General features: G+C 43.2%; 1 protein-coding gene across 2 annotated transcripts in view; it reads right to left on the bottom strand.

The window, feature by feature from the left end:
• Window positions 1–14,053, bottom strand: part of LOC110522744 (potassium voltage-gated channel subfamily KQT member 1-like) — a 279,767-nt gene extending 265,714 nt beyond the window's left edge. For both annotated transcript variants that reach the window (XM_036969009.2, XM_090231282.1), the window contains exon 1: window positions 13,356–14,053. In XM_036969009.2, the coding sequence (XP_036824904.1) occupies window positions 13,356–13,855 (500 nt within the window). In that variant the 5' untranslated portion in view covers window positions 13,856–14,053. The remainder of the gene's footprint in view (window positions 1–13,355) is intronic.
• Between the last annotated feature and the right edge of the window lie 1,927 nt (window positions 14,054–15,980).

Here is a 15,980-nt window from a genome sequence, read left to right on the forward strand (position 1 = left end):
CTTGGCAATTTCTCACATAGAATAGCCTTCATTTCTCAGAACAAGAAAATACTGAGTTTCAGAACAAAGTTCTTTGTTTCTGGCCATTTTGAGCCTGTAATCGAACCCACAAATGCTGATGCTCCAGATACTCAACTAGACTAAAGAAGAACAGTTTTATTAACTGTTTTCAGCTATGCTAACATAATTTCAAAAGGGTTGTCTAATGGGTTGTCTAATGATCAATTAGCCTTTTAAAGTTATAAACCTGGATTAGCTAACACAACGTGCCATTGGAACACGGGAGTGATGGTTGCTGACAATGGGCCTCTGTACGCCTATGTAGATATCCCATAAAAAATCTGCCGTTTCCAGCTAAAATAGTCATTTACAACATTAACAATGTCTACACTGTATTTATGATAAGTTTGATGTTATTTTTATGGACAAAAAATGAGTTTTCTTTTCAAAAACAAAGAAATTTCTAAGTGACCCCAAACTTTTGAAAGCAATTTCTATACCACAATGCAATTGTGAGCATACAAGGCATTCTAAATTATACTACAACATCAGTCTAACTGAATATGGATGTTGTATTGGTTGAATGTTCCAGAATGTTCTTCAGCTGGTGAACCTCTTCTTGTGTTCGGTCATGGCAGTTAGAAACACAGACATTTTGATATTTCTCACATCAATTGTATACACATCCACGGGGCAGTCCTCAACGTCTTGAAATACACATTGAATTCTGGATATTGTGGTTTGCTTACAACCAGGAAATGTATCTGGCCCGTTTCTACTGGTGAGATGCAGAAACGCTCGTATTTAAATTTAGCAGAAGCTCTTATCCAGAATGACATACAGTTAGTGCATTTATCTTAAGAAACCAGGAGGGCCAACCACATCTCACAGTCATAGTTGGCTCCCGAGTGGGGCAGCGGTCTAAGGCACTGCATCTTAGTGCTAGAGGCGTCACTACAGACCCTGGTATGACAACCGGCTGTGATTGGGAGTCCCATAGGACGACGCACAATTGGCCTAGCGTCGTCCGGTTTAGGGTTGGGCCAGGGTAGGCCGTCATTGTAAAATAAGAATTTGTTCATACAGTGAGGGGGAAAAGTATTTGATCCCCTGCTGATTTTGTACGTTTGCCCACTGACAAAGAAATTATCAGTCTATAATTTTAATGGTAGGTTTATTTGAACAGTGAGAGACAGAATAGCAACAACAAAAATCCAGAAAAACGCATGTCAATAATGTTATAAATTGATTTACATTTTAATGAGGAAAATAAGTATTTGACCCCCTCTCAATCAGAAAGATTTCTGGCCCCCAGGTGTCTTTCATACAAGTAACGAGCTGAGATTAGGAGCACACTCTTAAAGGGAGTGCTCCTAATCTCAGTTTGTTACCTGTATAAAAGACACCTGTCCACAGAAGCAATCAGAAGCAACCAAACTCTCCACCATGGCCAAGACCAAAGAGCTCCCCAAGGATGTCAGGGACAAGATTGTAGATCTACACAAGGCTGGAATGGGCTACAAGACATTCGCCAAGCAGCTTGGTGAGAAGGTGACAACAGTTGGTGTGATTATTCGCAAATGGAAGAAACACAAAAGAACTGTCAATCTCCCTTGGCCTGGGGCTCCATGCAAGATCTCACCTCCTGGAGTTGCAATGATCATGAGAACGGTGAGGATTCAGCCCAGAACTACAAGGGAGGATCTTGTCAATGATCTCAAGGCAGCTGGGACCATAATCACCAAGAAAACAATTGGTAACACACTGCGCCGTGAAGGACTGAAATCCTGCAGCGCCCGCAAGGTCCCCCTGCTCAAGAAAGCACATATACGGACGGCAGGATAGCCTAGTGGTTAGAGCGTTGGACTAGTAACCGGAAGGTTGCAAGTTCAAATCCCTGAGCTGACAAGGTACAAATCTGTCGTTCTGCCCCTGACCAGGCAGTTAACCCGCTCTCATTGAAAATAAGAATTTGTTCTTAACTGACTTGCCTGGTTATATAAAGTATATTTTACCTCAAAAAAGTAGCTATCAGAAAAGTCAGAACTAGTAAGGGGTTCAAAAAGTTGAGTGTTAGTTCACAAAAGCTGTGGGATTATTTAAGATACTCTTTGAAGAGGTAGGGTTTCAGATGTTTTCGGATGACGGGCAAGGGACTCTGCTGTCCTAGCTTCTGAGTGAAGCTGGTTCCACCAATCGGGTGCCAGGACAGAGAAGAGCTTGGACTGGGCTGAGCGGGAGGACCAAGGGACCAGAGGTAGCAAAACGGAGTGCTCGTGTTCGGGTGTAGGGTTTGAGCATAGCTTGGTTGGAGGGGGCAGTTCCTCTTGCTGCTCCGTAGGCAAGTACCATGGTCTTGTAGTGAATGCGAGATTTGACTGGAAGCCAGTGGAGTGTGCGTAGGTGCTCGGTGACATGGGAGAACTTGGGAAGGTTGAACACTCGGTGGGTATTTGCGTGAAATGAGGAAATTCAACATTTTTATGACATGGACATATATGGACGTATATAGTTAAATAGAGGAGGGGTGACGTTTCCCTTAAAACATCTCATCTTTCCAACTGTCCTTTGATGTTGGACCAGCTGATCTGCTACTTGCACAGGGATGTAAAGTGCTATAGGCTCAAACGCATCAAACTAAAAATAGTTTGATGCGTGGACATTATTTTATACAATGCATGTTTTCATTGCTTGCGAGTAAATAAATAAATTGATCTTCTTTTAAAAAAGGTTGAATGTGTCTGATTATATATGAATTATTCAACAGCAGTGGACAAGGTTGTTCTGGCTCTGAGGCCTATAATGCGATAATGTTGTGTCCAATAGACAATTCGTCAGTCTTCTCCAAACTGGCATGGTATAATTTGATACAGAATATTTTTTTTAATTTATAGACTAATCAACCTTTCTTTTGCTGATCAGGCCCGATTCTGGCTGATATGCCCCCCTAGGCGCGGCAAAAAAAATGGCCACGCTCCTATCCCCACACAGTACAATAGTAGCCTAGGCTATCTTCATACTAAAGAATAGCTGTCCCCTTCATACTTTCCTTGTCAATTCAAATCTTATAGAATAATTCCAAAAATCCGAAAGTTTTTTAATGTGTTTTATGGAAAGGATAAATATTGCTTGTGTCTGACATACACTGATGGCTTTGATTGACTGGTGCTTTTATAGGAGTGTGCGTGTGTCCACTTGACTTATTCCACATTTTGCTGTGTTACAGCCTCAATTAAAAACTGATTTAATTTTAAATTGTCTCACCCATCTACACATTATACTGGATAATGACAAAGTGAAAACATGTTTTAAGAAATTTTTGCACATTTATTTAAAATGAAATACAGAAATATCTCATTTGTGTAAATATTCTCAAAACGAAGTAAATACTTTGTAGAAGCACTTTTGGCAGCGATTACAACTGTGATTCTTTCTGGGTAAGTAATTAAAGAGCTTTCCACAGCTGGATTGTGCAACCTTTTCCCAGTAATCTTTTCAAAATTCTTCGAGCTCTGTCAAATAGTTGTTGAGCATTGCTAGACAACCATTTTCAGGTCTTGCCATAAATTTTCAAATCTGTAACTCGGCCACTCATGAACATTCACTGTCTTCTTGGTAAGTAACTCCAGTATAGATTTGGCCTTGTGTTTTAGGTTATTGTCCTGCTGAAAGGTGAATTAATCTCCCAGTGTCGGGTGGAAAGCTGACTGAACCAGGTTTTCCTCTAGGATTTTGCCTGTCCTTAACTCCATTCCGTTTATTTTATATCCTGAAAAACTCTCCAGCCCTTAGCGATTACAAGCATACCCATAACATGATGCAGCCACCACTATGCTTGAAAATACGGAGAGTTGTACTCAGTAATGTGTTCTATTGGATTTGCCCCAAACATAACATTTTGTATTCAGGACAAAATGTTAATTGCTTTGCCACATTTTTTGCAATATTCCTTTACTGCCTTGTTGCAAACAGGATGCCTGTTTTGTAATGTTTTTTATTCTGTACAGGCTTCTTTTCACTCTGTCAATTAGGTTAGTATTGTGGAGTAACTACAATGTTGTTGATCTATCCTCAGTTTTCTGTTTTAAAATCACCATTGCCCTCTAAGCGGTTTCCTTCCTCTCTCGCAACTAAGTAAAGAAGGACACCTGTATTTTTGGAGTGACTGGATGTATTGGAAAACCATCCAAACTTCAATGAATAACTTCACCATGCTCAAATGGATATTCAATGTCTGCTTATTTTCTTTTACCCATCTACTGTACCAATAGGTGCCTTTCTTTGCAAGGCTTTGGAAAACGTCGCTGGTTTTTGTGGTTGAATCTCTGTTTGAAATTCACTGCTTGACTAAAGGACCTTACAGATAATTGTATGTGTGGGTTATAGAGATGAGGTAGTCATACAAAACATGTTAAACTATTATTGCACACAGAGTGAGTCCATGCAACTTATTATGTGACTTGTTAAGTTCATTTTTACTACTGGGCTTGCCATAACAAAGAGGTTCAATACTTATTGACTCAAGACATTTCAGCTTTTCATTTTGTAATCATTTGTAAACATTTCAAAAAAGATAATTCCACTTCGACATTATGGGGTATTGTGTGTAGGCCAGGTATAGAAACATCTAAATGGAATCCATTTTAAATGCAGGCTGTAACACAACCATATGTAGAAAAAGTAGTGCTAGGCGATTATTTCTTTTTGAGGTCGGTTCGTTTAAAAATAATCACGGTTTTCAATTTCAATTATTTAAAAAAAACATTAAATGCACTATGCAACACAGAATAAAACAATTGATAAAGGTCCCGTGATGGTAGGGGCTGCCCATTACTGCTTATCACTTATTAACCATAATTTATTCACATTACTTTAATAAAATATTGCAGTTGTTGTGTAGCCTATATTACATTTGTTTTATTTGATTACTTTATTATTTCATTCCAAGTCATCATCTCATCTCCATAGGGCTGCTGCCTATGCTGTCTGACAAAATCACTATTTTGTATTCCTTCAAAGTAAATAAGGAATACTTTTATGACTGCTGAACACCAAATATCAATCATTTAGATCATGTATTTTCAGGTAGAGATACCTGGGCAAAGCATCAGGCTGGGTCTGATTTATCTCTAGAGAAACTGTGCAATGTGCGCATTGAGCTAAAAACAATTAGTTGAACAATTAGTTGTTTAAAAATCTAAAACTAATTCAGAATGTTTCCTAAAGTAGCCTGTCTTTAAATGTTTAAATGTTCCGGTCATGATTTAATCTTGTAAAATGACTATTTTCAGTAGCTTAGGCTACGTTACTTCTCTCATTACGGAGTCCTCTCTTTGAAGAACATAATGCCAATCCCAATGCCACTGCCATTGAATGACCGCAGCAGCAGGGTTTGTGAAGATTTGCAAATATTTCAGGAAAAATGGGTGAAAACCCATCAGACTTCATTCGAATGGTTTTGTGCTTTGAAATAGGATCTGTATTTTTATTATGCAGAAAATCCAACAGTCAAAGACAAGGTAGAAATATATATTTATTTTGACTCAGTTAATGTGTCAATACGAATATGGGAGAGATCCTCTCCAACCTGGCATTTCTTCATTTGTTGATAAATATTTATAAGTAATAACCTGAATAATAATAATGAAATGCCATGATAATAATGAAGTGTAATGGCTAGTTTCTCATATCCATGTAAACAAGTGTACACACAGAATTGTGACCTCCCCTTTATTGAACAGTTATGTTGGTGACCGTGTACAACCTCAAATTCCAAGACCCTCACAGCCATAGTAATAAATGTAGCCTATTGCATCTGAGCAATAGATTATTAGGGACATCCATCAATGGCTATCTCCCTAATAAATTACAGCTTTTTCCAAATGAGGATTTCTTAATCAAAGTGTGAAATTATGAATCAGCTTATGTAACTGGAAAGATACTGAGATACAATAAGATAATGCTAGGTCAGCTGGCAAGTGTCTTCACTGACATTTTCAACCGCTCTCTGACCCAGTCTGTAATACCTACATGTATCAAGCAAACCACCATAGTCCCTGTTCCTAAGAACACCTATGTAACCTGGCTAAATGACTACCACTCACATCAGTAGCCATGGAATGCTTTGAAAGGCTGGTCATGGCTCGCATCAAAACCATCATCCCAGAAACCCTGGACCCACTTCAATTTGCATTCCGCCTCAACAGATCCACAGATGACACAATCTCTATTGCACTCCACACTGCCCTTTCTCACCTGGACAAAAGGAACTCCTATGTGAGAATGCTGTTCATTAAAGCACAGTGTTCAATGCCATAGTGCCCTCCAAGCTCATCACTAAGCTATGGACACCTCCTTCTGCAACTGGATCTTGGGCTTCCTGACGGGCCGCCCCATGTGGTGAGGGTAGGCAACAACACACCTGCCACACTGATTCTCAACACGGGGGCCCCTCAAGAGTGCGTACTTAGTTCCCTCCTGTACTCCCTGTTCACCCACAACTGCGTGGCCACACACGACTCCAACACCATCATTAAGTTTTCCGACATCATGACAGTGGTAAGCCTGATCAGCGACGACGATTAGACAGCCTATAGGGAGGTCAAAGACTTGGCAGTGTAGTGCCAGAACAACAACCTCTCCCTTATCGTTAACTACTGTCACACCAGCCTTAGCTTTGGCTCCCCCTCCTGTTCAGCACAGGCTTTGGGCGTTGCCAGTCTTCTAGCTGCTGGCAAACGCCCTTCACTCATCAACCCCGGACTTGTCTCGTCATCATTACACACACCTGATTCCAATCCCCACTATATCACTGTATATATATATACTCCCTCTGCCATTTGTCTTTGTCGGTCATTGTAAATGTTGCTTGTTTTCCTGAGAGGAATTGTATTTTTATTTATTTTTATTTCACCTTTATTTAACCAGGTAGGCTAGTTGAGAACAAGTTCTCATTTGCAGAGTTACACATGGAATAAACAAACATACAGTCAATAATACAGTAGAACAAAATAAAACAAACGTCGATATACAGTGAGTGCAAATTAGGTAAGTTAAGGAAATAAATAGGCCATGGTGGCAAAGTAATTACAATATAGCAATTAAACACTGGAATGGTAGATCGGCAGAAGATGAATGTGCAGGTAGAGATACTGGGGTGCAAAGGAGCAAAATAAATAAATAAATACCAGTATGGGGATGAGGTAGGTAGATAGATGGGCTGTTTACAGATAGGCTAAGTACAGGTGCAGTGATCTGTAAAATGCTCTGACAGCTGGTGCTTAAAGCTAGTGAGGGAGATGTGAGTCTCCAGCTTCAGAAATTTTTGCAATTCGTTCCAGTCATGGGCAGCAGAGAACTGGAAGGAAAGACAACCAAAGGAGGAATTGGCTTTGGGGGTGACCAGTGAGATATACCTGCTGGAGCGCGTGCTACGAGTGGGTGCTGCTATGGTGACCAGTGAGCTGAGATAAGGCGGGGCTTTACCTAGTAGCAGAGACTTGTAGATAACCTGTAGCCAGTGGGTTTGGTGACGAGTGTGAAGCGAGGGCCAACCAACGAGAGAGTACAGGTCGCAATGGTGGGTAGTGTATGGGGCTTTGGTGACAAAACGGATGGCACTGTGATAGACTGCATCCAGTTTGTTGAGTAGAGTGTTGGAGGCTATTTTATAGATGACATCACCGAAGTTGAGGATCGGTAGGATGGTCAGTTTTGCAGCATGAGTGAAGGATGCTTTGTTGCGATATAGGAAGCCGATTCTAGATTTAATTTTGGATTGGAGATGCCTAATGTGAGTGTGGAAGGAGAGTTTACAGTCTAACCAGACACCCAGGTATTTGTAGTTGTCCACATATTCTAAGTCAGAGCCGTCCAGAGTAGTGATGCTGGACGGGCGAGCAGGTGCGGGCAGCGATCGATTGAAGAGCATGCATTTAGTTTTACTTGCGTTTAAGAGCAGTTGGAGGCCACGGAAGGAGAGTTGTATGGCATTGAAGCTTGTCTGGTACTATCTGGTAGTTAGCTGGCTAGCTTCAGTTGAGGGATTCCAGATCCGAAGTAAATATAAATACTTTAGGGGGAAAAAAGCAGATCCACGCCACATTGGGTGAGGCGGGTTGCAGGAGAGTATATGAGATGATGAGGTTTAGCAAAATATTTTATATGTATATAAGGATATGTATAAGGATATGTGACGAAAAATATGTAAAACGATACATACAAGGGACACGACAGGACAAAGACGTCTTGACTGCTTCGCCATCTTGGGGGAAAAAAAGACGGGAATCTCTCTGACTATTTCCTGAGTACTTTATACTTTGCACTTTGGGTTGTTTTTTGTTTATGAAGATATATTTTGAGCACACCAGCGTTTGGGTTTCGTCCCGCTTTGATCTATGGTCCTTAAATAAATTCAGTAGTTCTAAACCTGCGACTGCCTCCTGCTTACTCCTCCCTACACCAGTGACAGAAGGACCGACCCAAGAAAACAGGAAGCAGCAGGACATCCCAACCTCTCCGCTGTATAAGCCACCACCACGACTCGTGCCTGGAGCCCTTCTGGACTGCCATGGACGAGGTGCTCCGGGCCGTACACCAACTGCAGGCTACACCACCACCTTCCCAGCTCCCTGCGGTCGTTCCAGCCACCCCACCACCATCTACATCACCCGGTCCGATCAGCAACATCCACCTGCTACTCCCGGAGCCGTTTGACGGAACCCCAGCTCACTGTAGGGGATTTCTCCTGCAGTGTGACCTCCACCTGACCCGTCATGCAGAGACGGCCTCAGAGAGGGACAAGGTGGCCTTGGTGATCTCGGTGAGACAGGCCGGACTCTGGAGTGGGCGCACGCCATCTGGGAGAGGGACGGACCAGAAGTGCAGTCCTAGGAGTGCTTCACCCAACTCCTCCTTACCGTCCTCGACCATCCTTCAGAGGGCCGAGAGGGAGGTGAGTGTCTCCTCCGACTACACCAGGGGTCCAGGCCAGCGTCAGAGTACGCTCTGGATTATCAGATGGTGGCTGCGTACACTGGCTGGAACAACCAGGCCCTGTTGACGGTTTTCTGCAGCGGGCTACAGGCATGGCCATCCGCCTGGATAAACTCCTGCATGCCCGTCGTTGCCCATCCCGGGGGTTCAGGTCTCTCCCAGGAACCTCCAACCAGACTGAGCCCATGGAGGTGGGCATGACGCACCTTCCCACTGGGGAACGTCAACAGGGTCTCTGCTCCTACTGCGGGGAGTCGGACCACCCCTGGAACACCTGTCCCAGAAGGAGAACCAGGCGAGGAAGCAACGGGCCGAGGAGCGCTCCTGCACCTTCCCAGGTAGGCATGGACATGACTTGCTCCTCTCTGTCCACCCAGCCCGTCCTCCTCCTTGTCACCTTCCCTGACTATCCTGGTCCCCCAATGAGTCCTGCCCTAGGGGACTCAGATGCTGCAGGCAATTTCCTAGACCGGTCAGTGGCCTTATCATTACGCATTCCTCTAGACCCTTTACAACCCCCTATCCCAGTCCATGCCCTAGAGAACTGTCCCCTAGGAACAGGACTGGTGCTCCAGACCACGATTCCCATTTCCCTCACAGTTACTCACAACCACCATGAACGCATCACTTTACTCATCTTAAACTCTTATGCACACCCCATAGTTTTAGGTTTCCCCTGGCTACAGTTGCATAACCCCAGTATATCGTGGACAGAGAGGAGGTTGTTGGGTTGGTCGCAGGAGTGCAGGGGAGGTGTCTCTCTGTGTCAATATGTGCCACCTCCGTGGAAAGTCCGGACCAGGCCACCCACGTCCTATCCTGGAGGAGTACCGGGACCTCAGGTGGCCTTTTCGAAGCCTCGTACCACGTGCCTGCCCCCACATCTCCCATGGGACTGCACTATCGACCTACTGTCTGGTTCTACCCTCCCTCGGGGGCACATCTACCGTCTCTCGCATGAAGAGACTGAAGCCATGGAGGCCTACGTCCAGGAGGGACACACCCAGGGGGCATTCTTTTTCGTGAAGAAGGAGGGAGGTCTCCACCCTTGTATCGATTACATGACACTAAGGCTACTGCTAAATTCAGTTATCCCCTGCCTCTCATACCCACTGTGATCGAACAGATGCATTGTGTGAAGTACTTTACTAACTTGGATTTAAACAGTGCCTACAACCTGGGGCGCATCAGAGGGGGATGAATGGAAGACCGCCTTCAGCACCAGCTAGTCAGCACATAGCTGACTATGAAATAGTGTATGCCTATTCTGATCATAACATCTGACCAGCAGCCTGCTCTGACAGGCCCTCACCCATTCACCATGGGTTTAGGCAGGATACCTCAGTGTCCACAGCAACAGAAGAATCCTCCTCGCTTAGTTATGTAGCTGAAGATGAATAGATGGAAAGATCAGAGATAAGCAGCATCACAGTTCACAGCCAGCCAACCTCATAGGTAAAAAACAATAATCAACTGTGTGTGGTTGTATCAGCTGTGTGTGGTTGTATCAGCTGTGTGTGGTTGTATCAGCTGTGTGGTTGTATCAGCTGTGTGTGGTTGTATCAGCTGTGTGTGGTTGTAAACTGCATTCAGTGGTGTAAAGTACTTAAGTAAAAATATTTTTAAAATACTACTTAAGTCGTTTGTTGCAGTATCTGTACTTTACTTTACTATTTATATTTTTGACTACTTCACTACATTCCTAATGAAAATAATGTACTTTTTACTCCATACATTTTCCCTGACACCCAAAAGTACTTGTTACATTTTGAATGCTTAGCAGGACAGGAAAATGGCCCAATTCACACACTTATCAAGAGAACATCCCTGGGCATCCCCTGCCTCTGATCTGGCAGACTCACTAAACACAAATGTTTCATTTGTAAAGGATGTTTGCGTGTTGTAGTGTGCCCCTGGCTATCTGTAAATTAAAAATAAAATACAAAATTGTGCTGTCAGGTTTGCTTAATATAAGCAATTTGAAATTATTTATACTTTGACTTCTGATTCTTAAGTATATTTTTGCAATTACATTTGATGCCTAAGTATATTTACTGTTACTTGAGTAATTTTCTATTAAGGTGTCTTTACTTTTACTCAAGTATGACAATTTGGTACTTTTTCTACCACTGATTGCATTTCCCCATTGGGGGCTACGTCAGTCCACTGCCATTGAGGAAAGTGAGAGGCTTGGCAAGCCACGGATCAAAGGAGCCTGTTTTCTGAGGGGCTGAGTGAGGCTGAGGTAACACATGTCTTATCCCCTGTGTTAGGTAATGTTATATAAAAGACTCACATCTACTGGGTACTGCACAAGACATGTTCGTCAGAGATCCAGGGTGTCTGTTCTCTGGTGAGCCTGCAGCGCCTGCTGACAGCACTGCATAATACTCTTTATTTAACTAGGCAAGTCAGTTAAGAGCAAATTCTTATTTACAATGACAGCCTACCCCGGCCAAACCCTAACGACGCTGGGACAATTGTGCTCCACCCTATGGAACACCCAATCACGGTCGGATGTGATTCAGCCTGGATTCAAACAAGGGACTGTAGTGACGCCTCTTGCACTGAGACGCAGTGCCTTAGACTGCTGTGCCACTCGAGACACACCGATCCTGTAGAGGTTTTAACCTCAAGTTCAACACCCCCTGTTTAAGTCAATAAACAGTAGAAGCGGTATTGTCCAACCTCTTGAATGATAGGGCAAGAATTAGGATCCCGCCTAAATAGACATACCCAAACGTAATTATTTTTCATGAGATGGCCATCAACAATAATTGGTAAAGTTGCCTAGTTTTAGAAAGGTCTGGAACTCACCTTTCTGAGAAAAATAGTTCTAAATTGCTAAGGTGTACTCACTTTTGAGGACACAAGCTCAAGTACATAGTACAAATATTAACAAAATATGAAAAATCATACATTATTTTTTACTATTCAACAAATGTGAGGAAATAGGAATTTAAATGACTGAAACGCTCTCTAAATATATTAACAATCAAATTATAAAATACTTACTATAAGATTTCACCTTTGTCATAAATGTAAAACAAATATGATCATACTTAGGGACAGTACAATATTGGCACTATTTCATATAACTGACGACAACATCCACTGAGCAACTCAGAGACCCCATTCAAATGTGTGCAGACTCGTTACAACTTCAGCTTTAAGCACAAAGTGATTTAGTCCATCTGTGACCAAGAGAAATGGATCTTGTTTCAATTCTATTAAATTATTTTGTATTTTTTCATGTCAAGACTGTTTCATATGCGCTATTGCAAGCGCAGCTGTGAGTGTCACAGGCACAGGAAATTGTTCCTTTGTCTGGATAGGCCAGAAAATGTGACACGTCACTCCCTATGCAAATGTGGAGGGGGGTTCAAATAGAAAATGTGTGGCTTTCAAACATTGCAGAAAATGTAAATGATAATATTCATAAAGATATATTTAGAAATTAGTGTTTTTTAGGGCAGTGGTTGACACACCTTGATATAGAAAATTCTGCGGCTCACCTAAAATGTCCTTATTAATTTATATAGTGGTAATGACCTCCCTCTCATCTGAACCATACTGCAAATTATCTATTTTCTGTGACAAACTTTTAATAGATCAAATAGTGTTTATTTGAACTATTGTAATAGTTTACATAGTTCCTTACTCATGGTGATTCATTTGTGTGTACCCCTTTAAGAGCGTCCCGCAATCCACACCAGAAAGAAAAAAATGTAGCTCTGGTAAAATATGTCTTCAGTTTTGAACAGTTTGAGCTGGAGACGAGAGGTTTTCTGCATTGTAAAAGGTGCAACCACGGACACAAGGCCATGCTCTGTTTTCTATCTATGGCAGAAACTGTAGTATAGCTAAGCTTAGTCCGACTTGCATATGCTAATGATTCTCACAGGTGAAGTCAAATTATACAAATGACTTTGCTCTTCATGCGCCCCCCTCAGATGATTCAAATGTAACAGCCTGAGCACAACAGACTTGAAACAATAATACAGATGTAATCATGCGCAGTAAAATGTATTATCTGAGCGGCAGTCAAAATAACATGTACATTCCACAGGTCACATTTGTGAGATACATTTTTTTAAATCAAGAGTAGCAAAAAATGTATGGCACACCTGAGAGTTCCTCAAGGCACACCGGTTGAAAACCACTGATCTAGAGAAGCTGTCTACCCACTGGGCACAGATGTCAATTCAAAATCTATTCCACGTTGGTTAAATGTAATTTCATTGAAATGACGTGGAAACAATGTTGATTCTACCAGTGTGTGTCAAGTGGGTAGCCCTTTAGCTGCCTACATGTATGTTAAAGTGACCAGCAAAGGATGAAAATGTACTGTAGGTACTCACACCAAGAAGTGGTAGAGGAAGCATCTCCATCCAGCGGGTCTCTCTAGGAAGTTGTAGACATCCCCCTGCATGCTAGTCTTGGTGACGTAGGGGCTCTGGGAGTGTATGGTGGAGCGCAGCCGGATGGCTGGAGGGAGAGGAGGGTTAGGGCAGTAGGCAGGGGGCCGGCCGTCGATCTGCAGCGGTAGGTCCTTTGTGTCCGTCTGCGGGCTGCATGGAGTGTCTGACCTATTATTCACCACTGTGGGCTCCAGTTTCAGTGAAACAGGAGAGTAACGTGTACTGTCAGCAGTAGCAGCGGCAGCCTCATCCAGGGCCAGGGACCTGTCACTGTCCATGGTGCCCATGCCTTGGCTCCTCCTACCCATGGGGCTCGGTCCCGGGTTGGTGGTGGCATGACCATTTGGCCCGAAGGTCTTGGATCCTCCACCACCACTACCATCGTAGTCTCTGTGCGCACGGTTCAGCAGCTGAAAGGGACATCCTCGCTTCTCGCTCATACTGCCAAAGAGAACAGTTCGGTTCAAAGGAGCAGGAGGCTGGGTTAAAGGTCAGACAGGTCCAGGTGGGAGGAGATAAACAGCTAATGACGAGGCACGTCCACCCCAGAGGCTAACGAACTCTTTGTTAGGCTACAGAATTGCAGAGGAGCAGAGGAGATCAGATAGGTTAGATCTAATGGGCAGGGTGATCACAATGACAGTTGAACCTTGTAACACAGTACAGTACCAGTCACCAACCCGCTGAGATGGTTGGCACTTTGCAGGCTTTGGTTCTGACCAAGCCCGACACTTAAACCCTAAATAGCAACTAATGAAATAATAATTAAGACCTTGATTAGATGAAATAGGGTATTAGTGCTGCACTGAAGCAAAAGCTGACAGCCACAACATGTAGCTCTCCAGGAACAGCCTTTCAGCCTCCGACCACAAGGACTTGTTTCCATAATCTGTTCACCACTTTTAAGACCCAGGTCAGTCTCCTTAAGGAAAAGGTATTACCCCTACTATACTGAACAAAAATATAACCGCAACATGTAAAGTCTTGGTCCCATGTTCCATGAGCTGAAATAAAAGATCCCAGAAATGTTGCATAGTGACAAAAAGGTTATTTCTCTCAAATTTTGTGCACAAATTTGTTTACATCCATGTTAGTGAGCATTTCTCCTTTGCCAAGATAATCTAGCCAACTGACCGGTGTGGCATATCAAGAAGCTGATTAAACAGCATGATCATTACACAGGTGCACCTTGTGCTGGGGACAATAAAAGGCCACTCTAAAATGTGCAGTTTTGTCACACAACACAATGCCACAGATATCTCAAGTTGAGGGAGCATGCAATTGGCATGCTGACTGCAGGAATGTCCACCAGAGCTGTTGCTAGAGCATTGAATGTTAATTTCTCTACCATAATCCGCCTCCAACGTCATTTTAGAGAATTTGTCAGCACGTTCAACCGGCCTCGCGCCAGCCCAGGACCTCCACATCTGGCTTCTTCACCTGTGGGATCATCTGAGACCAGCCACCCGAACAGCTGATGAAACTGTGGGTTTGCACAACCAGGAATTTCTGCACAAACTGTCAGACACCGTCTCAGGGAAGCTCATCTGCATGCTTGTTGTCCTCACCAAGGTCTTAACCTAAATGCAGTTCGGCGTCGTAACTGAGAAGTGTGCTCTTCACGGATGAATCCCGATTTCAACTGTACTGGGAAGATGGCAGACAGCGTGTATGGCGTTGTGTGGGCGAGCGGTTTGCTGATGTCAACGTTGTGAACAGAGTGCCCCATGGTGGTGGTGGGGTTATGGTATGTGCAGGCATAAGCTACGGACAACGAACACAATTGCATTTTATCGACTTCATGTTTCAGCATGATAATGCACAGCCCCATGTCACAAGGATCTGTACACAAGTTTGGGATGCTCTTGATCGACGTGTATGACAGCATGTTCCAGTTCCCGCCAATATCCAGCAACTTCGCACAGCCATGGAAGAGGAGTGGGACAACATTCCACAGGACACAATCAACAGCCTGATCAACTCAATGCGAAGGTGATGTGTCATATTGCTTGAGGTAAATGGTGGTCCCAACAGATACTGACTGGTTTTCTGATCCACGCCCCTACTATTTTTTTAAAAGGTATCTATGACCAACATATGCATATCTGTATTCCCAGTGATGTGAAATCCATAGATTAGGGCCGAATGAATTTATTTCAATTGACATATTTTCTTATATGAACTGTAATTCAGTAAAATCTTTGAAATTGTTGCATGTTGCGTGTAATTAGTGCATTTTCCTATTCAGGTGGATGACGCTAGAGAAGGAGATGGAGAGACAGAGGGTAAAGGAGCTTGGATATGATAGACTATGCCTGAGATGGCATATCTTACCTTGTATTCATCCTTCATATGTGCCGTTGCTATAACTCACTTGTTTACAATAGTAAATCAGACATTAACACTTCCAGGTCTCAGAATCTCAGAATGTTCTGTTCTTGTCGTCAGATTCATATTTGAACTTTGGACTTGTGCCTGTACATAAGTAGAAGTCACATCACAGGCCTGAGCCCTGAGAGCTCACACAGAGGATTCTGGTCCATTAATGTTGCAAGGGGATGAGGA

This window comes from Oncorhynchus mykiss, chromosome 4 (genome assembly GCF_057628025.1).
Source record: "Oncorhynchus mykiss isolate SJ-2025 chromosome 4, ASM5762802v1, whole genome shotgun sequence".
Classification (NCBI taxonomy): Eukaryota; Metazoa; Chordata; class Actinopteri; order Salmoniformes; family Salmonidae; genus Oncorhynchus; species Oncorhynchus mykiss.